Genomic DNA, 25,040 nt, shown 5'->3' with positions numbered 1-25,040 from the left:
TAATATTTGATATTAATAATATAATAATAATAATAAATAATAATAATAATAATAAAATAACGATAAAAAACCCGGACAAAAACGGGTGTCTACAGCTGCCCCTCTTTGCACATTCTTGTGTTAACAAGAATAGGGCAAAGATAATAAGACAACACGTTTTTGTCTGGTTCTCTTCCATTTATACATAGAAATTGGATAATATTGGTTGTTGGGGACGACACTGCTCATACGTGATGAAGAGTTTGGGTCGTCTAAAGGTGACACGGCTCCTACGTGATGAAGAGTTCTTGGCCATCTAAAGGTGATAACACGGTTCCTACGTGACGAGGACGGCTGTTTATCTATGGTTGACACGGCTCCTACGTGATGAGGAGATCTGGTCTGGGGATGACACGGCTCATACGTGATGAAGAGTTCTGGCCATCTAAAGGTGATAACATGGTTCCTACGTGATGAGGACGGCTGGTTATCTATGGTTGACACGGCTCCTACGTGATGAAGAGATCTGGTCGGGGAATGACACGGCTCATACGTGATGAGAGTTCTGGCCATCTAAAGGTGATAACACGGTTCCTACATGACGAGGACGGCTGGTTATCTCTAGGATAATGGTTTCAAAGGAGACCAACTCAAAGGTGTGTTTCAATAGAAACAAACTCAAAGATTGGATTTTGATAAAAATTGTCTCAAGGGAGACGAAATTCGTTTCAAGAGAAACGATCTCAAAGATATTTGCTTTATTTCAAATAAACTCAAAGATAAGTTTTTCCAAAGCAACTGTCTCGAAAGAGACAAAATTCGTTTCAAAGGAAACAACCCAAAGACGGCGTTTAAAGGGAATTGTCTCAACCGAGACAAAATTTGTTTTTTTTAAGGGAAACGTTCTCAAAGATCGGTGTTTCATGAGAAATTGGCTCAAATAAGACAAAATTCATTTCAAGAGAAACGATCTCAAAGATGTTTATTTTGTTTCAAGGGAAACAGATTCAAAGATGGTAAATTTTGTTTCCAAAGAAATAAACTCAAAGATTTTTCTCAAAGACTGTCTCGAGAGACACAATTTGTTTCAAAGGAAACAAACTCAAAGATTTTTTTCAAAAGAAACAATCTCAAAGATTTTTTTCACAAATTGTCTCAAGAGAGACAAAACTTTGTTTCAAAGTAAAATAGACTCAAAGATTTTTTTCAAAAGAAATTGTCTTTAAGAGATAAAATTTTGTTTCAAAAGAAACAGACTCAAATGATGGATCTCATCTTAAGTGAGACCAAATTTGTTTCAAATGAAACAATCTCAAAAGTTAGTTTTTAATTAGAAACTGTCTCAAGAGAGACACATTTGTTTTTAAAGAAATAGACTCAAAGATGATTTTGTTAAGAGAAACAAACTCAAGATTTTCAAAATGAACATATTCAAAGATTTGCTTCAAAAGAAACGGTCTCAAGAGATACAAAATTCATTTTAAGAGAAACAGATTCAAAGATTTTTGTTTCAAAAGAATTATCTTAAGAGAGACAAAATTTTGTTTCAAAAGAAACAGACTCAAAGATTTTTGTTTCAAAAGAAACTATCTTAAGAGAGAAAAAATTTTGTTTCCAAAGAAACAAACTCAAAGATTTTTCAAAAGAAACGACTCAAAGATATTTATTCAAAAGGAACAAACTCCAAGATTTTTATTCAAAAGGAACAAACTCAAAGATTTTTTCAAGAGAAACTGTCTCAAGAGACAAAAATCGTTTTAAAAGATCCAAATATTGTCGATTTTGTTTATATGGAAATAATCTCAAGGGTGTTTTCAAAAGTGTTTATTTTGTTTCAAATGAAACAATTTCATGATTTGTTAAAAGGGAAAACTGTCTCGTGCGAGACAAATCAGCTTTGAAAATCTCAAGTGATATTAATTTTGCTTTAAGTACAACAACCTTGAAATTTGTATTATGAGAGAAAATGATGTCTCAAGCGAGATGAAATTTGCTTTAAGATATAGTCTCAAATGAGAAAAAAAAATTTTTTAGAGCAATTGTCTCAAGCGAGACAAAGTTTGTTTTCGAGAAATGATCTCAAGTGAGATCAACTTTGTTTAATGTGAAACAAATCCGAAATTTGGATCTCAAAGGGAAAAGGTCTCAAGCGAAACAAAATTTGTTTTGAAAGAAGCAACAATAAGGTGAGATTAATTTTGTTTTTAGTGAATCAAATTCAAAATTTGTATCTCAAAGGAAAATGTCTCAAGCGAGACGCAATTTGTTTAAGAGAATTTGTCTTAAGTGATACAAACTTTGTTTTTAAAGAAATTGTCTCAAGCAAAACAAAATTTGAGAAAACGATCTCAAGTGAGATCAACTTTGTTTAATGTGAAACAAATTCGAAATTTGGATCTCAAAGGGAAAAGGTCTCAAGCGAAACAAAATTTGTTTTGAAAGAAGCAACAATCTAAGGTGAGATTAATTTTGTTTTTAGTGAATCAAATTCAAAATTTGTATCTCAAAGGAAAAATGTCTCAAGCGAGACGCAATTTGTTTTAAGAGAATTTGTCTTAAGTGATACAAACTTTGTTTTTAAAGAAATTGTCTCAAGCAAAACAAAATTGAGAAAACGATCTCAAGTGAGATCAACTTTGTTTAATGTGAAACAAATTCGAAATTTGGATCTCAAAGGGAAAAGGTCTCAAGCGAAACAAAATTTGTTTTGAAAGAAGCAACAATCTAAGGTGAGATTAATTTTGTTTTAGTGAATCAAATTCAAAATTTGTATCTCAAAGGAAAATGTCTCAAGCGAGACGCAATTTGTTTTAAGAGAATTTGTCTTAAGTGATACAAACTTTGTTTTTAAAGAAATTGTCTCAAGCAAAACAAAATTTGAGAAAACGATCTCAAGTGAGATCAACTTTGTTTAATGTGAAACAAATTCGAAATTTGTATCTCAATGAAAATGTCTCCAGTAAGGCGGAATTTGTTTTTCAGAAATTGTCTCAAACGAGACAAAATTTGTTTTTAGAAAGCTGTCTCGATCGAGACAAAATTTTTGAAAGAAATTGTCTCAAAGATGAGACAAAAATTTGTTTTAAAATTCTCAAAATTTGTGGAAAACTATCTCCAGTGAGACAAAAATTTTGTTTTGAAATAGATACGATCTCAAATGAGATCAACTTTGTTTAATGTGAAACAAATTCAAAATTTGGATCTCAAAGGAAAAAATGTCTCAAATGAGACGAAATTTGTTTTGAAATAAATTGTCTCAAGCGAGACAAAATTTATTTTTTAGAAAAATCTCAAAGTTTGTGGAAAAATGTCTCAAGGGACAAAATTTGTTTTGAAATAGATACGATCTCAAATGAGATCAACTTTGTTTAATGTGAAACAAATTCAAAATTTGGATCTCAAAGGAAAAATGTCTCAAGGGACTGAATTTTACTTTAATAAAAAAACCTCAAAGATGATAGATAGTCTTCTTGTTCCTGTATGTTGAGGAAATGTCTTGATTGTTGACTTCAAGAAGTCAATCATTGCTTCTTCAAGTTAGGGATTTCTGGTTATTTCTGAGCTTTGATTTCCTGAGAGATCAAAATGATGTATTTTTGACTGACTATCTTGGATGTTATGATGGATGTCAAGATGAAATTTATTTGATTTTTTTTATTGAATTGTCCTCCAGCGAGGAGAAAAATGTCTTTAATACACATGATGGTAAATGTTTGATGCAAATTTATGTATCATGTATGTATGTGTATGTATGTTTTCTCAATCTGGAAGGAGAATTGTTGCGAGAGCAGTCTTCACTCTATCATTGATTCAATTGTCTGTATTTCCACCAATGTGTACTCTTACAAACCTTAACCTGAGACCATTTGTTTATTCCATCAAATTTTGTCCAAAAATTAGCTTTCTCTTGCCCCAGCTTCGATATTGAGCTTCAGATAGATATTTTTTGAATTCCAAGATACGCCTCCAGAGAGATTATCTTGTTTGAAAATGTTTTCTTCTTCTTTTATTTTCAAAAGTCTGAAAATATCAATAGTTTTGAAAATGTTTAATCAAAAGTTTTGAAAATATTGCTCTTTTCAAGGTTTCACAATTGACAAATCATAAAACAAGAGTTCATTGGATATCAAAGAATTAATTACTCTTTTAATCCTTCAATAAGTTATAGCTATTTGACAAGTGTCAAGATCAATGTTATCTTTGAGATGGTTAAGTAAGGAATGATAAAAAAGTCTCAAGGGGTTATTTTTGGTCAAAAGTATAGTGTTCTTATTTATTCTTTTGTTCACTGATCTGATGGAGTAGCTTCTGTACTCAGCTATTGGAAGTGTGCTCTGACTCCCAACTCTCATGTTCTCATTCATGTTGTGTGATGCCTCATCAAGGGATTTGAGCAATCGTCTCCTATGTCATAATCTTCATACTCGAGCCGCCCTTTCAGGTTTTCAACTCGAATCCTCCTTTGGTTTCAAGACGTTACTCAGAATTTTACGTCTTGAACCCCCTTTGTTATTTTTCTCTATCATGCATTAAAGATTTTTAGAAAATCTTTATAAGTAAATATTAATCCTGATAGGCGGGATGAAATATGAGGATAGTCTCTTCCGCTTAGAAATCCATGTATGATTAGAAGGGACTTGTAAGGCACGTAATGTAGGTCATGGTTCAGGGTTATGAAAGAAATGGATAAAAGGCCCAAACATGTGTTTTAAGGGTATTTGAACCAAGGATCAATTAACCCTGATGCCTTCAATCTTGTCTTGCTCCATTTGAATATGCTCGTATGAGTCCTTTGTCTTCTCTTGATGTTCTATGATCTTCTGGTGAACTAATTCTGGATCAATCTCATAGTTTGAAAGTTGATGTGCCATTTGAGTCGAGAGACTCTTTGTATGTGCTCTTTGTCCACTTTCTCTTCTTTTTCTTTTCACTTTGTTCTTTCTCTTTGCTTTTCTTTGATTTTTGCTTTGATTTTTCTCTTGCTCTGTGTTTTTTTTTTTTTTTTTTTTGGTTTGATCTTTGCACTCTGCGTCTGGTTCACCTTTCGGTATCTCATTTGGATCAATTTTCTTCACTCAGATTCCCTCACATTGCCCCCCAGTGTGGAGGGTGATCCTTGGTTAGGGTTGAATCGAAAGAAAATATCATTCAGGCTCAAAGGGGACACAAGGGATATATTTTCTCCTTTTGTGAAGGGATAAAGAAAGAAAGCCGTTCATCATCTCATACACAGAAGTCCTTGCAGAAGAGGTATCCCTAGGGGGATAGATTTTCAGGATTTAATTTATTTAAATGAAAATAGTAATTAATGCATGATAGAATTATTTGAATGAATTCTATTTTTTTCTTCGCTTCTTGCTCTCAACATGTCTCAATTGCTCATGCTCGTCTTCAGAAAATTGATGCGAGATGCCTCACACTGTGTCTTCTTTGTAGGAAGGTTTATGTTCAATTGAACATCTTGTACTCAATGTCTGTAGGTTTTATTGGTAGAAAATGTTGGTTTTACGTCTAAGAAGACGATGATGACTTTATTGGCTCAAAGAAAGGTACGGGTATGACTTTTGTGTCTTAAAAAATAAATACAGTGTTTCAAGGTGGAAAGAATATTTCAAGGTCTCAAAGAGAGGGAATGTTTCAAGGTCGAAAGAATATTTCAAGGTCTCAAAGAGATAGAATGTCAAAAATTGGTTATTTGGTAGTGACCAGGAATTATTTCGGGTAAAAAAAAATCGAGAGATTTTATTTTGGGTTTTAGACAGGATAAAAAAAGGGTCTAATCTTGCCATATGTCAAAAATCTATAATTCTTGAAGAATTAAAAGAATATGTAATTCATTCGATATTCAAAAAACTAAAGATTAAAATTTGTTCAATTATTTAACCTTAGAAGGTAGCATCATTTCAGTCATCAAAGCTTAAATATTTAAGCAAATATCGAAGAAAGAACAAAAACGAGTTCAAACAAAACAATCTCTATGGATGCAAGTGGTTGATGCAATGACTTCTCTGGCTTAGTATTAGGATACCCCTGAATAAATCATATTATGGATTTTGTGCTTTAGTGTCTTGCAGTTCTCGGTGGTATGCCCCGAGATCCCAATGTGATAGCTGCATATGGCATTAATATCATGGCCTTCAGGATATGGGTCAGTTCTTGGTTTGGACTGAACTGGAATCACCAGGTTGTTCTCAATTAGTACTGGGAGCAATTCCTCATATGTCATTGGGATTGGATCGATGCGACAGAATGCCTTATGAGGTTTGGTCCCCAGATTAGCTAGATAAGATCCTTCAATGTTATATCATCTCTTTCCTCATTGTCGGAATGACTAGTGCCTCCTATCTGGCCATTCTTGACTGCTCTTTCGATCATTTCTCCACACATGACAATGTCAGAGAAACTCTTAGTGGCAACCCCTATCATGTAGTCGATATATGGAGACTTCAATATATCGATGAATAGAGTGATGAACTCTCTTTCAGTCATTGGTGGACGCACTTGAGATGCGACATCCCTTCATCGTTGAGCATATTGTCGGAAACTCTCATAATTCTTCATCTTCATATTCTGAAGCATTGTTCGATCGGGGCCATATCAATCATGTGCTTGTATTGGCCCAGAAAAGCACTAGCCAAATCCCTCCAGGAGCGGACTTGAGAATGACTCAGTTGGTGGTACCACCTTGAAGCGGGTCCAATCAACTGTCTTGAAAGCAGTGGATCAACATCGGATCATTGTTAGTGTATACAGTCATCCTTTGGATAAACATCGTGAGATGTGAATTAAGGCAACTGGTTCCACTATACTTTTCAAACTCAGGCATCTTGAATTTGGGCGGAAGCACCAGGTCAGGAACTAGTACTAGTTCTGTTGCATCCATCCCGTTGTGAGAGTTTTGTCCTCTCATTCCATGGAATGTCTCTCTGCACCACTGTTTCAAATTATATGGGATCTCGTTCTTGGCTCTTCTCGTCGCTAGGTGACTAGAAATCCTGTTGGGCGAGATAATTGGTTGCGAACTAGCCTGTGCTTTCACACATTTAACTGTTTCACGGGTTAATGAAATCTTTTCTTTGCCTTTTTCTTGGTTGAGCTCAGCCATCTTTGCTACCATTTGGTCAACTAGGTCTCTTTGGTTTTGCAAGATACGATCCACGGTGGTCTTTTGCATCTGCTCCATTTTAACCTCCCACTCAACTTGCATCTTTTGCAAACTCTCGTTCAGCTCTTTCTTTAATTCCTCAAATTTTGCATCCATTCTCAGTACTATGTGAATGCAATTGCACAGTTAGAAGTGCTTCCTCAAAGTTTCCAGCAAGGTATGATTAATGCATGTAAACATGCTTAAATGAATGTTATGCAAAATGCAACGATGCAAATGCAAATGCAGAAATGTGGATCCCAACAATGAATATTTTAGAACAATTTTCACCAGAAATAAAAGTTTTCACATTACAAGACAGTCCACTTTACAGACATGCATTCGCTTAGATGCTGAGTCTGAAATAGATCGCTGCTTCGTCTCAGATCTTCGTCCTTGAAAATAATGCCCCTCAATGATCTGTAATCTGACACCATTAATGCCCCGGCGGTGCTGAAGTCAGTGCGTCGCTCCTTGATGGATAGCGATGAAATAATTGTAGATGAGAATCTACTGTTGGATTACTCTTCGGATCAATGGATTATCATATCAGTCTCGAATGATGCACGATCTTCGAGCTCACTGCTTCGTCTCGGATCTTTGTACTTGGAACCGATGCCCCTCTATGCTCTGTAAACTAACTCCATTAATACCTCGGCTATGCTGAAGTTTGTGCTTCACTCCCTGATGGTTAACGATGGAATAATTGTGGATGAGAATCTACTGCTGGATTACTCCTTAGATCAGTGGATTATCATATCAGTCTCGAATGATGCACGATCTTCGAGAAAATCTCATTCTTGTACTCTGGACTTCTTTTTAGCCCTCGATGCATGTCTGTGTATGCGATCGCTTGATTGAAAACTTTTATCTCTTATTGTGAAAATTTTCTCTCGAATATCCCCTTACGGATCAACACTTTTGCATTATGATGATGCAATGCAATGCAATGCAAGTGACAAAATGACACAAACAAAAGAGAAGAAATAAGTTAGTATACACAAACAAAAGAGAAAAATAAGTTAGTACATGTAAAATAATTGATACAAATAAAAATGTAATTCAGAGATGGATATAACACCTACCCCGTCATGATATCTGCCCAAACATGCTTTCAATTAATAACAATCCTACCCGGACATGCTATCTACCCAAAATGATCTATTTTCAAGAAATTGGTCCTAACCGCATGGTATCTAGTTCGCATGCTTTTATTCAAAAAGAAAACAAATTCTACGAAATTAAACAAAAGATAAGGGTTTAGAAACACTCCTCCTTTGTGTACACCTAGTTTGGGTACCTACTGACGGACAGAGGTTCGATATAACTATACCTAGGGTGATCGTTCGACGGTTCACTATATGCTTGGTTTCGGATCTAACGAAAAAAAAAGACTCGAATTGTCCCTGATGTCGGTGCCCCCTTGGGCTGCCAGACCCTCGATCCTCACCCATTACAGGTTTCAAACGGAACGAGTTCAATTCGAGGGGATTCACTGTCTTATACCCGTACGAGGAATAAATCCCTACGAAGGTATAAGGTATGTATCCCATGGGTTATTTGCTAAAACTCATACGAAGAATAAATTCTTACGAGAGTAAAGCATTCACCCCAACTAATTTGGATCGAAGCTCGTGTCTAGAGCTTATGTTATGCCAATGCGAGTGATGTGTGTGAGGAGGAACATACCTACCTTTGACCCAAAATGAAAGAAAAAAACTCGACAAAACTTGGACAGAGCTGAAAGCAAAAAGATAAAATGTTAGTATGATAATTAAAAATGAAGCAATAAAAAACTTCAATAAATGGATCATAAATTAACTAAAGACTCGAACTCATAATTTCGACCATAACGACAATGTGTAAGCGACATACAGCTTGACTCTCTAAAAAAAGTCCCCAGCAGAGTCGCCAAGCTGTCATAACCATTTTTTGTAAAATAATTAAATATTATTTTTAAAACGATTATGACTTTATTTTGAAAAATTGAGTATTTTGGATTAATTTGGATTAAATTGAATAGAGTCGCCATAGACCTTTGGGTTAGGTAGGTCGAATACCTAAAAACGTCTTTTTAAAAGAAATTTAAGAAAAATCATTTTTTAAGACAAAAATGGTCTACATTTACCAGAAATCAAATTTAACGGGTTCGGGAGTCGGTTACGTGTGGGGAAGGGTAAGCACCCCCACAGCGCCCAAAAATGGTACTGTGTCGCGTACACATTGTCGTAAATGATGGAAATGATAAATCGAATATAAAATTAACCTATGATCCATTTTTTGAGATTTATTTAATTTGCCTCGAATTATTTAAAGAAAATCCTTTAACTCAATCAGAAATCTTGAAATTTGCAATCCTCTGTCGGGAAAGCTATTTCAACCATTTCTCATTCGTAAAAGAATATTCTACCATTGATTATGTTAAAAATACAAATCGAATATAACTAAAAACAATGTTTACATACGAATAAATTGATTAACTGAAAACGTGAATTGAATACAAATTAAAAATTTTGAAATTTACATTCACATAAAATAAAGTAAATTGTCATTTAAAATAACACACATTGCATCGTTTGGATAAATTAATTAGTAAAATATACTCGACTTGTTGCAAGTTCCTATGTCGTTAAAATGCCGTATCGGATCGTACCACTTCGACCAAGTGGTACTTTCTACGCCCATTCTACGCATACGTGTTCTTGAAAATATAATCGAATATTTCTTACATAGATAAAGATATAATGAAAATAAATGTAATTGGAAATACAAAATAAAATATTTACATTAAATGAAATTGAAAACATTATTTACATAATCCAAATAATTAAGTAATGAGTAAAATACACATCCATACATAGATGTCTAAAAATAAATTAGTAAATATTACAAACCAAAATAATATAAAACATTTAAGAGGCTAAAATAATATAAACAGAAACTTAGGAGGCTAAACAGCAAAAAACAGAAAGTTAATGGACCAAAAATAGCACTAACCGAAATTTAAAGGACTAAATATAAAAATAAAAATAATTTAGAGCCCATATCACAAACATTAAACAGTCAAATACTAGAAGTGAAAATAACCCAAAAGTAAAGCTTATGACTAAATTGAAATTTCACAGAATCATGGAGGATCAAAAAGTAATTAAATAAAATGTCAGACAGTGACCAAAATAGAACATTTGCAAGTATGATGGCTGAATTCAAACATCCACAAAATATCACAACACAAGAACTTAGGACTAGAATGAAACTATTACAAACATAATGTCTAAAAGTCAAATATTCACAAAAATGACATAACATACATTAATAGGACTAAAATAAAATATTTAAAAATGGGATGGCCAGATTCGAATATCAAAGAAACATACATGAAATATTAAATCAGTGGCTAAGATGTAACATTTATAAATATTGAACCCAGAACCAAATATACACAAAAATGATATAACCTAGGATAGTGACTAAAATATGAAAATGAAAAGATAAAGGCTCAAATTGAAATAATGTAAACTTCATTCCATGGCTAAATAACACGGTTACAAAGCATCAGGGACCAAAGAGTAGTTATCCCGTAACTCAAAAAATCAGATGATATTGGGGGCAAAACGACTGCGTTTCAGATGGGGAATTAAAAGCCCCATACACGGGCTAAACCTCTCATCTCCCTCATTTTCCTCTTTCAGAAACAAAAAAAGAAGAGATATAGTTGAGAAATCTCTCAACTTCTCTCGCCGGAGACGAGGGCTCTGGCCGCCACCGACGGAGTCCACGGCGGAACTCACGGCGGCCGGAGAGAGAGAAGCCTCCAAAAGACTCCTCTCTTAGCTCTCAACCCAAATCTAAAGTCCCCTACCCCAAATCCAAACAGAAAACCCTAGATTTAGGATCTACCTCACGGAAAACCGAGACTCCAACGACCCCTTTGGACTTCCGATGGTTCCTCCGATCAAGGTATGGGTTCCCCTCTCTCTGTTTTTTCGTGTTTTTGTTTGAATGGGATGGATGATTTTTCTCTTGGTTTCTTTCTTTTCTTTCCTCTGTTTTTTTTTCCTTTTACCGAATGCCTCCTCTTTTTTTTGTTATCACCCTTGAATACCCCTCTTGTCTGGTTGCATGCTTGATTTATTAGGGGTTTTGAATGAAATCATGAAGCCTACGGGGTATGGGGATTGTTTCTCTGATTGGTACGATTGAATCCCGAAAAAATCGGGATTTAGAATGATATTTTAATGGGTTTAGATTTGATATATTTTTTTGACTGATTTGGGCACTGGGGATGACGTTCAGTTACTGTTTGGAAGCTGGATGACAACGGCGGTGGCTTGGGATCGTCGGCGGCACTCACTCGGCTGAGAGGCTGGAACGTCAAGCGGCGGCTGGAGCTGGAAGGCCAAACGGCTGAGCTGAATATTTTAGGGTTTCAAACCCTAAGCTCTGCGTGATCTGGACCGTTGGATGAGTCCAGATCCAACGGCCAGAAACGAGGCGGCTGGAACATTTAGGGTTTGAAACCCTAATCTGTTTTAGGGTTTGAAACCCTAATCTGATTTAGGGTTTGAAACCCTAATATGATGGGTTGATTGTTGGGCTCCGGGATTGGGCCTTTGTAATCTGAATTGGGCTTCTAAGCCTGCAAAAGTGTAATATTTGATATTAATAATATAATAATAATAATAAATAATAATAATAATAATAAAATAACGATAAAAAACCCGGACAAAAACGGGTGTCTACACATATTATTCTCGGAATTCCAGATTTTGAACTTCTCATCATCCTGGCTTGGCTTGGCAGCCACTCCTTTGAGATAATCATCCTTTCGTCTTCCGCATATGAACATCATAACAGAGTGAGAACATTGGAGATAGTTGTTCCCATTCAGTTTGTGTCCTGTAATGGGCATGAGATTGCTATCTCCACTACTGTTACTGGAGGCCATGGCTACCTGGTTGGAGGTAATTTGAGACACGGAAACAGTTGAGTCGCTTCTGCCGTATTTGGTCATATGAGGGATTTAGGGTTCAGAGAATACTCTGATACCATGTTGAAAGTAGAGGAATTCTTTATTATTTTCAATATATTAAAACATGTTACACGTTCCCTATATATAGATGCGGAAACGCCTAATTTCTAGGGATATATACAACTTACCTAGAATAGGGTCAAATCTATCTAAAACAGAAAAAAATAAACAGGAAATAAATATATACATATATGATAACAAGCTACCAGAATACCCTAAAAATATGGAACAAAATACTGATCTGTTTAACTCTGGATTTCCTTAATTTCAGCCCTCTAACACGCAGACAAATATGCATTCAAACTAAACTCCAAATAATTCTACAATATATATATATATATTTATTTATTTTCATCTAAAGATTTCCAAGTCTCACTCGAAAACGTATTCAACACAAATTAATCGAAAAGAATATGGAGTTTAACATGGTTCTATGGTTTTTGGTCTGTCACAAATAATTATGCAGAAAAAAAAAGTATTGTACCTGAGTCACAATAGTCCATTGCACATCTGGCGGAAGACCAACAAAATCATCAAATTTTGTTCCAATTATTATCGGAATTGCTGTCTGAAAGATATTGAGAAAAAAGTGTAGAGATATTATTTCGAAGGACAACAATTTTGAGGAACCAATGGGTGTCCAAAGTGGATAATAACTTTGATGTCAGTCAACACATAGGGTAATGCCCTATAACACCATCCCTTATTATTGGAGGATTCATAAGAATAAAAGGCCCTTAACTGGGGAACTGGTATAAAGAACAGACAAAATCATCATGAATTAAGTACTCCATAAAATCCTTTACTGGTATACAGACCACCTTTTAATAGGAGAACGAATTCTATGGTCCTTACTCCTTACTACTGAACTTGCCATGAATCCTCTTTATTATTTGCCAGTAAAGCCTTAATTGGACATCAATCTAATGACTTTCCCTTGTTAAATTGAATTCAGCCATTTCCTCGCATTCATTACAAAAGTACAGTTTCTTTCCTAAAGTGTCAATTACCAAGCTTAAAATTGCATACCAATCATACATCAATAATGTTTTCAATTTCAAGAATCAATACCACTTTCTCAAGTGTGGAAAATTTTGGCCAAACAGCTAATCCTAACTACTCCAAAAAGAAAATATTTCAGGAAACACTGGTTTTAGTACCTGATTCCAGTTCCTTGCTTGACTATACCATCCAACAACACTGCAAAATCAAAGAAAAATGATCGTAGATATTGTAGAACTATAAATTTCAGTACCCTTTTTTTCAATTAAAAAACAGGTTTTTCAAGCTAACCTGTTAAGGGTGCACCGGCTAGTTAGATCAAACATAAACATAATTGCAACGGCATTTTTACAAGCGATTGGAAGATGATGAAGTGAGTTACTATCACCTGCAACCAAATAATCGGGGGGTTGGGGGGGGGGGAGAGAGAGCTTCATAGCAGAAGAACAGAGCTGAAAGATCAAAAACAAATTTATTGATTAAAAAATTTACCTCCTACATCCCATATGCTGAAAGAAATCTTGGCACCTTGAACAAATAATGTTTTGTTTGCTAAATTTAATACCGTCATTTGTAAGATTTTCTCTTGTTCATCCCCAACATATTTACCTTCAAAACCGAAAAAGAAATCACTAAAACATACTTATTCTAAGTGAAATTTCATTAAAGAACTAAAAGAAAGGACCAAAAACCATGTGCTTACCAGAAAGCCTGTTTTTCCAATTTGACAGTCACCTAGCAAACTGATCTTCAAACTAACCAAATCGGAATCCACTTCATACCCCTCTGGCAAGGCCTTATCGTCATCGACCGCCACAACTTCCACCAGAGAATAAGAAGAAGAAGGCAAAGATGATGATGACTCCAGGCGAGTCAATCTCCTATATTGAATTGGCCTTCCTAGAGAACAAACAACAACTTTATCCCAAATGAAGCTAAAAATTCTTCGAAAAACTGATACCCTTTCTAGTACAATCCACTTAGTATTGACACGAACAGTTTTCCTACAAAGTTGTGTCATTTTTCATGAATGATTCCGGACATGGACATAGAAGATTGGTTGTTCTTTTAACGTAATACTTTGTGTTTCGTTTAGCTCATGCTTTGGTATCTTTAACTAACCAAAACAAAATCTGTATTTTTGTAATATCATCCCTAATTATGTAACATACTATTTCCTTCCATTAAAATGTGCTATTATTATATATACCCACCACTGGTAATATCGTTTTCATTTATTTTTGATAAATTCAGTCTCATTTTTGCCCTCATTAGTATCTTTTAGTTTACGTTAATTCTTATAAATTGAGTCATTGTGTTGTTAGGTTAATTATATTCTTATTATTAGTTAAATTATAGGCATATAAATCTTTCCATGCTTCACAAAAATGGTGCTACATTTTTTAGTTCAAAAAATTTTGGTAAGCATAAATTGATATATTTAATCAATGGATCATATAATTAAATAATTTAATTATTATATGTTTGATACTGATGTAAACAATATTTGTTAGTGTAGTTGTGTCCGACAATATTTAATTCAGTTAGAATTATTAATTAGATAAACTATTAAAAACAATAAAAACGTAAAAATAATATTTGATTTATGTAGTTTAAATTAATCAAAGAATCTATCTCTGCATGATCTTGCTTAGAGGGAAGTATACTAGCTATTTTCTCCCTCAAGTAATCCCATTAGTTACTTAACTCTCGTTATAAATACAACTTACAGAACTCACAATTATACACTCATAATATTTTTCAATAAACTAATATCTATTCTAATAATAAAATTCTCTTAAATACTATAAAAAAGTCTTAACTGAAATGTTAATAACATTTAAATAGACATCACACATTTTTTTAGGATTTGAGATGCAAATATTTCTTAATTGTTATAGAATTTATCATTAAGTGATTAAAACGAAAGAAGAATGATACTTGAGATACTAAATGTGTAGTTTATCGAGAAAAAAATCCATCACGTGCATGATACGTGATACCACCTTCACCTATAAATGTCTCCAAAACTGGCGGAAATGTCACTCTTCTCAACTCCCAAACCACCCTAAATCCCTCCGTTTCCAGTCAGTCTCTCTTCACTCCAAAACGACACCAAATCATGAACAAGGGCGGCAACCCAAGGAAGAGGCCACCACCTTCGTATACACGTCAGCCATCTCCGGCAACGAAGCACCAAGCGACTGCACCGACGCCTCTCCCTCAGTCGACGGAGGAAGATTTCGTTGATGAAGACGTCTTCCTTGACGAAACCCTTGTGGGTGAAGAAGACGTGGAATCCCTAATTCTACGCAACTTAGAGGAACGCGAAGCTCTCACTTTTCGTCTTTCGAAGTGGGCGCGCCCTCCTCTCTCTAATGCCTACATTTCCCAGTCTCGCAGCATTGGTAAGTTCAAAGGGCAAGTATTTTGGTGCAATTTTTTGTTTTTAAGGTTGTTTGGAAAAGATTTGAGCTGCTTTTTTTTCTGCGGTGCTTTAGTTTTCCAGCAATTGGAGATCGATTATGTGATTGGGGAGAGTCATGAAGGTTTGCTGCCTTATTCTTCTGGTCCGGCTGCGATTATCAGAATTTTTGGGGTTACTGGAGAAGGTATTTTTTTCCAAAAATCTTTTAAGCTTTGCTAAAGACATTAATACTATTGACCGTGTTGTTATTAATTTTAACGAAATCCCAAGCTGTAAATTTTATGTCAATCTGACGAATAGCTTGTATTGGCTACTTATAGGACACAGTGTTTGTTGTCTTGTTCATGGATTTGAGCCGTATTTCTACATTAACTGCCCACCAGGAATGGGTCCTGATGATATCTCCCATTTTCATCAAACCCTTGAGGTATTTGGCTTTACCAGTTCCCCAGGTTACACATTCACCTCTTGCGAGTGGCTTCTTAATTGTTTCAGCTACATTATTCCAGGATAGGATGAAGGAGAAAAACAAAAACAGCAGAGTACCAAAGTTTGTTCGACGAATTGAATTGGTTCAGAAAAGGAGTATTATGTATTACCAGCAACAAAAGTCTCAACCTTTTCTCAAGATTGTAATGGCACTTCCAACTATGGTTGCTAGCTGTCGTGGTAAAATCCTGATTTCTTTGTATGATATATATTCTGTTTGAGTTTCCTTCACTGCATGAAATGCCTTACTGTAGTTGAAACTATTTTCAACTTATTTTTCTTCTTGGCATGAACTCTTTAATTTGTACATAATTGAAATATAGAAAACTGCACGGTACTTTTTATATCTCCAGGCTTGTTAATCGCCAATGATTTGCAGGCATTCTTGATAGAGGCATACAAATTGATAGCATTGGTGAAGAGTTTCATGACATATGAAAGCAACGTTCTTTTTGCACTGCGTTTCATGATTGATTGCAACATTGTTGGTGGTAATTGGATTGAGATACTGGCTGGTAAATATAAGAAGACATCAAGGAATATGTCCTGCTGCCAATTGGAGTTTGATTGCTTGTAACCTCTTCTTTGGTCTATTAAGAGCATTTCAACTGTTTCATTGTTTGTCTTTGTCCTCCTGGTTTAATTCTCTTCCCTTATTGTTCTTAGGTATTCAGATTTGATTAGCCATGCCCCTGAGGGGGAATTCTCAAAGATGGCTCCATTTCGCATATTGAGTTTTGATATAGAGTGTGCTGGTCGCAAAGGTCATTTTCCAGAGCCTACTCATGATCCTGTAATCCAGGTCTTGTTCCTCTGTTGAATCACCCATTTGATTTGGGGAAAACTTGTTATTGACTATTCTGTTTGTTCTTTGGATCCTGGCTTCATGTTGATGAAGGATTGATTGAAAACTATTTGATCATTTTCTTTCACTAGTTCTGAGGATTTTTTGTTTTGTTTTTTTTTTCTAGTAGCAAATCTAGTTACTTTGCAAGGAGAAGATCAGCCATTGATCCGTAATGTTATGACCCTCAATTCATGCTCCCCGATAGTTGGTGTTGACGTAATGTCTTTTGATACAGAAAAAGAAGTCTTTCTTGCTTGGAGGGTACTGGTTTTGTCCTTAAAACTTCTCTGTTTTACTTTTATACCTGAGCATAAAAAAGAAGGTATCCATTTGTGCATATTACTAAACTCCTCAATAAGTGATTCTTTTTTCTTATCATGGTTGTTCAAGACATTTTTAAACCTTTTAAGAGATTCATTCAGCAACTTTCCGATTCACCCTTGTTCTTCTACCTTTATGTTGTTTTCTTCTGCCCCATTTGTTAAAATCATTTATATTGAATTGAGAAACTGCCGGAAACATGAAAATCTCACACATGCTTCAAGCCAAACATAAGGCTTCCTTTTCTGCAATTTACCAAAGTGCCCTACAGAAATCGTCAAAATATTATCAGTAACCCTAAGTTTACGTCCAGCAACTTACTTCTCTAGGTCTCAGTGGCTCTTAAGCTAATATTATGATCAATTTCCACTTTACAAAACCGGTTCCTTGAAGACCATAGGCAATCTCACATCAGTTTCACATGAAAAGAAAATCTTTCTTTCACTGCACCTTTTTTTAATTACAAGGTTTTGCTTGCAGGAGTTTATTCGTGAAGTGGACCCTGACATTATAATTGGATATAACATTTGCAAGTTTGATTTGCCATATCTTATTGAGGTAAATTAAAAACTACCTTCTGTTCTATTCTCCAGGAATGTCGCTGCAGCAAAGGTTTCTAGTTAGTTCATTATGTTGGGTTTCCTTTTATTTGTATAGGACTTGTATGATTGAATCACCTGACATTTAATTTTCTGGTTAACAGAGAGCACAAACGTTGGGAATAGCAGAGTTTCCCATACTTGGCCGCATCAGGAATAGTAGGGTTCGTGTAAAAGATACAACATTTTCTTCAAGGTAAAGGATCTGTTATGGTTGTTATTCTTATAATTGCTGCTGTAGGCTGCAGTTGGCCTTATTTTCTGCCTTTTTGATACCTATCGTATTACTTCACACTGCAATTGCAAAGAATATGATCATCTCCCTAAAAGTAGAAAACATGGACGACATCCTTATAAATTTAGTTGTTCTCTCCTCATTGCCTTGTTAATTTAATTTGAAGATAACAATTTTCTCCTTTCAAATTAGAATTTCTTGTTACTGCATAGTTTTCCGATGACCAAGTTAGTTACTTTTGTTTCCTCGACAGTGTTTAAAGGTCTTGCCTTGTAAGGCGCTATTTCCTATAAGGCTATAACCTGAAGGGTCATATGAGGAGCTTATTGTGAACCAATCTTGTATTCTTTCTCTTTTAGCTTCTTCAATCTAGATCCTTATTGAAATTCACTCTTCAATAATTTTCAGATTGAGGTTATAGAAAAGGAAAATTTATTTTGTGTAACTTCAAATGTTGAATAGACACTTTTAATTGAGCTGTTGTCATTATGTTTCATCATATTTCCGTTATAGCATAAATAACTATCGTGGGTTTTCTTCCAGTGTCTGTTTCTGGGTTTCTGGGTTTCTGGTTGATTTAAGAGTTGCTTTCCAGGTATATTTTCTGGTTATTGATGCTGGCTTTTTTTACAGACAGTATGGAACTAGGGAGACCAAAGAAGTTACTGTGGGGGAAGAGTTCAATTTGATTTGCTCCAGGTTTTATGCATGCAGTTTTTCAACTTCATGAGTTTGTAATTTCTATCTGAGATTCTAAAGATTCATATTGATAATTTTTTTTGTTCCTTTTCTTGTAGGCTATGCAACGGGACTACAAACTAAGTTCATATTCGTTGAATTCAGTTTCAGCTCACTTTCTTTCTGAACAGGTTAGAAGTTCTTTTCTAAGATTGGATCTGCTTCCAAAATTATGTCTTACTAGTTAAAATATCCTGTTAGATTTCTGCTAGTGGTTTCTAGGGCTAATTTATTTATAAGGATTTTTCTGCAGATGTGTTTACCTTTCAACATTTGTTGTTTCTTGTGTTTTTCACTCTTCTCTGAAAGTTGAACTCAAGTTTTGTTTTTGTTTTTCTTTTGTGCAGAAAGAGGATGTCCACCATTCAATAATATCAGATCTTCAGAATGGGAATGCTGAGACTAGGAGGCGTCTTGCCGTCTATTGTTTGAAGGTGCATAATTGGTTCCAGTCTAACATGCAAAATTGAGTGCACAAACAATTATGGTTGCAGCACAGATTCTATTGACAATTTTTTAGGTCCCATCAGGAATTGAGAGACTAAAAGAAACTTGATTCTACCTTGCCCTTTTTATTGAGTAGAATTTTTTACTTGTCTTCATGTGTACTCAACTCATTAATTGCCCAAGCATCTTAAGGCATTTTTAATGGTAGCTCCTACTCCCTTCTATGTTGGTTTAACAAAAATAGCTATCATTTATTATTTCTGTGAAGATCTTGTTTGGCGTCTTTTGCACCATGCTTTTGCATTTTTTTTTCATTTTTGGTACAAAGGTTGCATTGCAATGCCTATGGTATAGGGGAAGGGAAGTTACTATGGGCATCGAACCCCAACCCTCTAGAAGTCTACCTCCTAAGCGAGGTGATTAAACTATTTGGGGCCAAAGTATATTTGCAATTATGACTGAATCATATTCTCTTTCTTGCATGTTTGCAGGATGCTTACCTTCCCCAGAGGCTTTTGGATAAACTAATGTATGCTTACAATTATGTTGAGATGGCTCGTGTCACAGGCGTGCCTATCTCTTTTCTTCTTTCTAGAGGACAAAGCATTAAGGTCTGTTGAGCTATTTATGTTTCTGTAGATGAATCAAGTGATTAATAGATCTAATTTAAAATCTTTGTTGTGTTTTTCAGGTACTTTCCCAACTTCTTAGGAAGTCTAAGCAGAAGAACCTTGTTATTCCAAATGTCAAACGGGCAGGATCTGAACAGGGAACATATGAAGGTGCAACTGTAAGTTTGTTCTCAATTTTCTTACCCTTCTAATTGTTTTCTATCTAAAACTAGAGCTACCTCACCAAAGGATTCGACTGACATATATATCATGTTGATGAGCTCTGTTTCAGGTGTTGGAAGCAAAGGCAGGATTCTATGAAAAGCCAATTGCGACACTGGATTTTGCGTCTTTGTATCCATCAATTATGATGGCATATAACTTATGCTATTGCACACTGGTGATTTTTTTAAGTTGATTTTTTTCTCTCTTTCAGCTGTTATTTCATGCTATTTTTATTTATGTTTCTTTTACTTGGATCAATAATTTAAGTTGTGAAACTTTTGCGGAAATTCTGATCTTTGTGAAGGTAACTCCTGAAGATGTTCGTAGACTCAATCTTCCACCAGAATGTGTCAACAGAACTCCATCTGGTGAAACATTTGTTAAACCAAATCTGCAGAAGGTTTTAATTATTTCCTCTATAAATAAGTAAGATTTAGGGGTTTTATTTTATTTCTTGTTGATGAATACCCAAATTTTTAACTGATTAGAAGAATGAAAATCTTCAGGGGATACTTCCAGAAATATTGGAAGAGTTATTAGCTGCTCGTAAACGAGCAAAAGCTGATTTGAAGGTGATTACAATAATTTTATTTTAATTGTACAGTTCTGCTCCCTGTTGCTATTGGATTTATATTGTGATATCAAAATACCCTCTTCTTCGTTGATTGCTTATTTCCCTCCATTCTTTTACTCATATTCTTTATATGAATCTAGGAAGCAAAGGATCCACTTGAGAAAGCTGTTTTAGATGGCAGCTGGCCTTGAAGGTAGGATCATCACTTTTTTCTCCTCATTTTCAGATGGTAATTTTTGCATTCAGGAGTTCAGTTAAATGTTTCCTTATATGCTTTTGATTGCTTTGTTTGATTATTATTTGTTTCAAGTAAGTGCGAATTCTGTATATGGATTTACAGGAGCTACTGTTGGTCAGTTACCATGTTTAGAGATCTCTTCAAGTGTTACAAGCTATGGTACAACAGAATGATCTTATTAAAAGCAATGCTTTTTCCTTCTCTATAAATAATTTAAAATGCATTATTCTAGTTTTGTTTGAACTAACATGTTGATTACCTTATGAAGGTCGACAAATGATTGAGCATACCAAGAAGCTTGTTGAAGATAAATTTACTGTGCTAGGAGGCTATGAACACAATGCTGAGGTAAGTCATCCCGAAAGCTTTAGTTATAATTTTTACTATTGAAGGCTTATATGTAATGTCATGAACTTGATTCAATATACTAATCAAAATGAACTGAGATGGGGTTAAGCATTTGATTTAAGGTTGCTGGAATCTCAGTTTTTCTTATCTTTTTAAGTTTCTGATGTATTCATCATACCATGGATCCTATTTCCTTTCCTATGTCATCTACTTCAACTTCCCAAAGTTAAGGCTGCTTTGTATTACCCGGTTTTTGGAAGTTTCACTTTCTCTTCTGACCAAGGAGATTAGAATGAAACAATATTTGGGCTTGCATGTGTGTGCTTATAGTTGCTTGATGGTCTTGCTTCACATGTCTTGAATATTGTATTAACAACGATATTTCATAATCAGGTTATTTATGGGGACACAGATTCGGTGATGGTACAATTTGGTGTATCTGATGTAGAAGCAGCAATGAACTTGGGGAGAGAAGCTGCTGAACACATCAGTGGAACTTCTACAAAAGTAAGACGTTTTTTAGTAAATAGTGTCTCATCTTCTTCCTTTTCAAAAAAAAAAAAAATTGAAGTAAGCCTGGGCTGGCCAAGTTTCTGCAACTGTCTGAGGCTTAATTTGTTAACTTGATTAAAAAATTCTGGTCAGTTGGAATCTTGAATTTTGATGCATCTTGGAAGTTACCTTTCAGACCATGGATGCTACAGATCTCATTCAATGAAATAGAAAACTATCACTTGAAAGTTAATCTTTATGCTTTTGTCAACCTCTATTTTATTATTGGTTTATCCGTTTATTAATATTCTCTTCATTTGTTGTTGCTTTTCCCTCTTTCTAAAATGGCTTGATGTTTTTAGCCCATCAAACTAGAGTTCGAGAAGGTTTATTATCCCTATCTATTGATTAGCAAGAAAAGATATGCTGGTTTATTTTGGACTAATCCAAAGAAGTATGACAAAATGGACACTAAAGGTAAACAAGATATTTCTCAACCATGTGAGCTTCTGAAAGTTTATTGAACTTGAATGCTAATTATTCTTTCATCATGAACAGGCATTGAAACCGTTCGAAGAGACAATTGTTTATTGGTCAAAAACCTTGTAAATGAATGCCTGCACAAAATATGATTGATAGGGATATTCCTGGTGCAGTTCAGTATGTCAAGAATACCATTTCAGATCTTCTCATGAATCGAATGGATTTGTCACTTTTCGTTATTACTAAGGTGAGAAAAATATCCTTTATTCCTCGTTTGTTGGTACTTTAGTCACCGAAGTTTTTGTAATGCTTGGTGTAAATTTTTGTCGGCCTTTATTTAGCTTTATTCCTGCTCCTATGTACAGGGTCTGACAAAAACTGGAGATGATTATGAGGTAAAAGCTGCTCATGTTGAACTTGCTGAACGCATGCGCAAGGTTCGTGTTATGCATTTTCTTGTTATTTCCGCATTCTACATATACGTTTGAGGAACATCATTATAGTACTTGGATATGATGGTGGCATTGTTTTCTGGGTGACTTGTTAATTTCTTCAGATACTTGTTAAACACTCAAATATTGCATGCACATACTGTAAATTTTATGCTGAGTTTGCATGTTATCATTAATTGCTAGATAATTGTTAGATGCAATAACAAATGGTGCTATTTTTCATTTTCTAAATGAGATAATGTACTGTTGCCTATACTAGATGCCAGTAGTAGTGGTTTATTTGTAAGGTAGCCCATTTGAAGTGTCGATTGGTATTAGAGCATTGGGATGAACTTTTTATCAATAATTGACAGCGAGATGCTGCTACTGCTCCAAATGTTGGGGATCGGGTGCCATATGTCATTATAAAAGCTGCAAAAGGTGCAAAGGTAATCTTGTTGGTGATATTTTCACAGAAAAGCGCTCTTCTATTGCAAATGATTGTATTGTTTATATCCTGTTATCAAATGTTGTCCATGTATTCAGGCTTATGAGAGGTCAGAGGACCCCATCTATGTGCTAGAAAATAACATCCCCATAGATCCTCAATATTATCTTGAGAACCAAATTAGCAAGGTTAGTTGAATGGTTTGATAGTTTTCATTTTAGTTTATAACAAACTTTTTCCTTTTTAAAAAAAATTCTGTTGATATAACAGCCACTTTTAAGAATTTTTGAGCCCATTTTAAAGAATGCTAGCAAGGAACTTCTCCATGGAAGTCACACAAGATCCATTTCCATATCAACTCCGTCAAACAGTGGGATAATGAAATTTGCAAAGAAACAACTTAGTTGTATTGGCTGCAAAGCGCTAATTAGGTATGAATCTACATGCTTGTATGTTTTATATATAATGTACTAGTAACTTTTAGCATTTTCTTGAAAGAAATTGAAGGTAACCAAGGGGTCTCAATTCTTATGACTGTGCTTCATAAAATGACACTAGGTTAGTTTGGCTTCATTATTTTCCTCACTCCCACTCTCTTTCACATATGCACACACAGGCACCTATACTTCCTTTCTGAAACTTAATTGAACCAAGAATATCCTTCAAATACAAAATGTGAATTGTGGGTACATAGATGTAAAAATTCTTGGAATTATCTACAATAATTTTATGGAGGCTGCCTACATATTGATCACTGCACAAGCATGCAAATACATGGCATATCTTTCTTGTATAATACCAATTTTGTTTTACCCTCAGCAATGCAGATCAAACTCTCTGTTTACACTGCAAGGGAAGAGAGGCAGAACATTACTATAAAACAGTTTCTCAAGGTGTGCATATCTTCCCTTACTGTTTTTCTGATGCAAAATATCAATTTCTAGCACTGGAGTAACCAAAGGTCTTTTGACATTATGTTGTATGAAATAACTGCAGTGTCTGAACTAGAGGAGCTTTTCGGGAGGCTATGGACACAGTGCCAAGAATGTCAAGGTTCTCTTCACCAGGATGTGCTCTGCACTTGGTTTTACACTCCTCTCTCTGTGACTTATGATGAATAATGTTATTGCTGTTTTAGTTGGACTCCCCCCCCCCCCAAGAAAATGCGTGGTAAAGGTCTTGCAATGCTTTAATGTAGTGCTTACATACAAATTCGAACGTAGAACCATGCAAATAATGTGTTTTATTTGGAAAATAAAGGGAATGACAGGCTGCTTGCTTAGACTAAGTGATGGCATTTTGTTGCTTCATCCTTTCTTCTTTATTTTAGTTAAAAACTATGTTTATTCATGTTTGCAGCCGGGATTGTCCAATATTTTACCGAAGGAAGAAAGCATAGAAAGATATGGTAGAAGCCAAACGGCAGTTGGACCGGTGGAACTTCTAAGTCTTTGTTGGTTGTTTTCAGCTGTCCAATAAATGCATTTCCCGACATCAATGAGCTTTTGACAAGCTGTATATGATATCGCTTGTATCCCAGACAATTTATTCAAGAAAAGAGTATTCTATGCTGAAGCTTAAAGTGAAAAATTAGAAACCAGGCGGAGCTTCTCCTTTCAGAAACAGAGGAAGACGAAAACTCTGGACATTAAAACCGTCACAGTTAAGATTCTGGGGTGTTTTTACACTTTTGCAGGTTTTGATTTGTAAAATGTTTTGAGCAATTTGTGACACAGTGTGTATACTGATCCATGTAATGCTAATATGCCACATTACAACCTATTCCATGTTTCAGTACATAAAATTTTCACTTAGATTGACTATTACATTAAGTTGGTCGGTAGGCAACACTGTTACATATATTCTCTTGCATGATACCGATAAGCAGTTACTCACCAGGGAACATCATAAATTATTAAATATATCAAA

The 25,040-nt window shown here is 35.0% G+C and overlaps 1 protein-coding gene and 1 pseudogene across 1 annotated transcript in view; one reads left to right on the top strand and one right to left on the bottom strand.

The window, feature by feature from the left end:
• The window catches only part of LOC120120838 (septum-promoting GTP-binding protein 1-like), a 32,353-nt gene extending 18,148 nt beyond the window's left edge, over nucleotides 1-14,205 (bottom strand). The window contains exons 1-5 of the mRNA XM_039140370.1: nucleotides 13,857-14,205; nucleotides 13,650-13,766; nucleotides 13,449-13,545; nucleotides 13,316-13,355; nucleotides 12,640-12,723 (exon numbers count right to left, since the gene is read on the bottom strand). Of these exons, the coding sequence (XP_038996301.1) occupies nucleotides 12,640-12,723; nucleotides 13,316-13,355; nucleotides 13,449-13,545; nucleotides 13,650-13,766; nucleotides 13,857-14,178 (660 nt within the window). The 5' untranslated portion in view covers nucleotides 14,179-14,205. The remainder of the gene's footprint in view (nucleotides 1-12,639; nucleotides 12,724-13,315; nucleotides 13,356-13,448; nucleotides 13,546-13,649; nucleotides 13,767-13,856) is intronic.
• Nucleotides 14,206-15,197: 992 nt separating this feature from the next.
• On the top strand, nucleotides 15,198-24,884 carry LOC120122191 (annotated as a pseudogene).
• Nucleotides 24,885-25,040: the final 156 nt, after the last annotated feature.

This window comes from Hibiscus syriacus, unplaced genomic scaffold (assembly GCF_006381635.1).
Source record: "Hibiscus syriacus cultivar Baekdansim isolate YM2019G1 unplaced genomic scaffold, ASM638163v2 tig00001120_pilon, whole genome shotgun sequence".
In the NCBI taxonomy this organism is placed as follows: Eukaryota; Viridiplantae; Streptophyta; class Magnoliopsida; order Malvales; family Malvaceae; genus Hibiscus; species Hibiscus syriacus.
The sequence above is the reverse complement of the archived record's forward strand: the minus strand, read 5'-3'. Positions and strand labels throughout refer to the sequence as shown.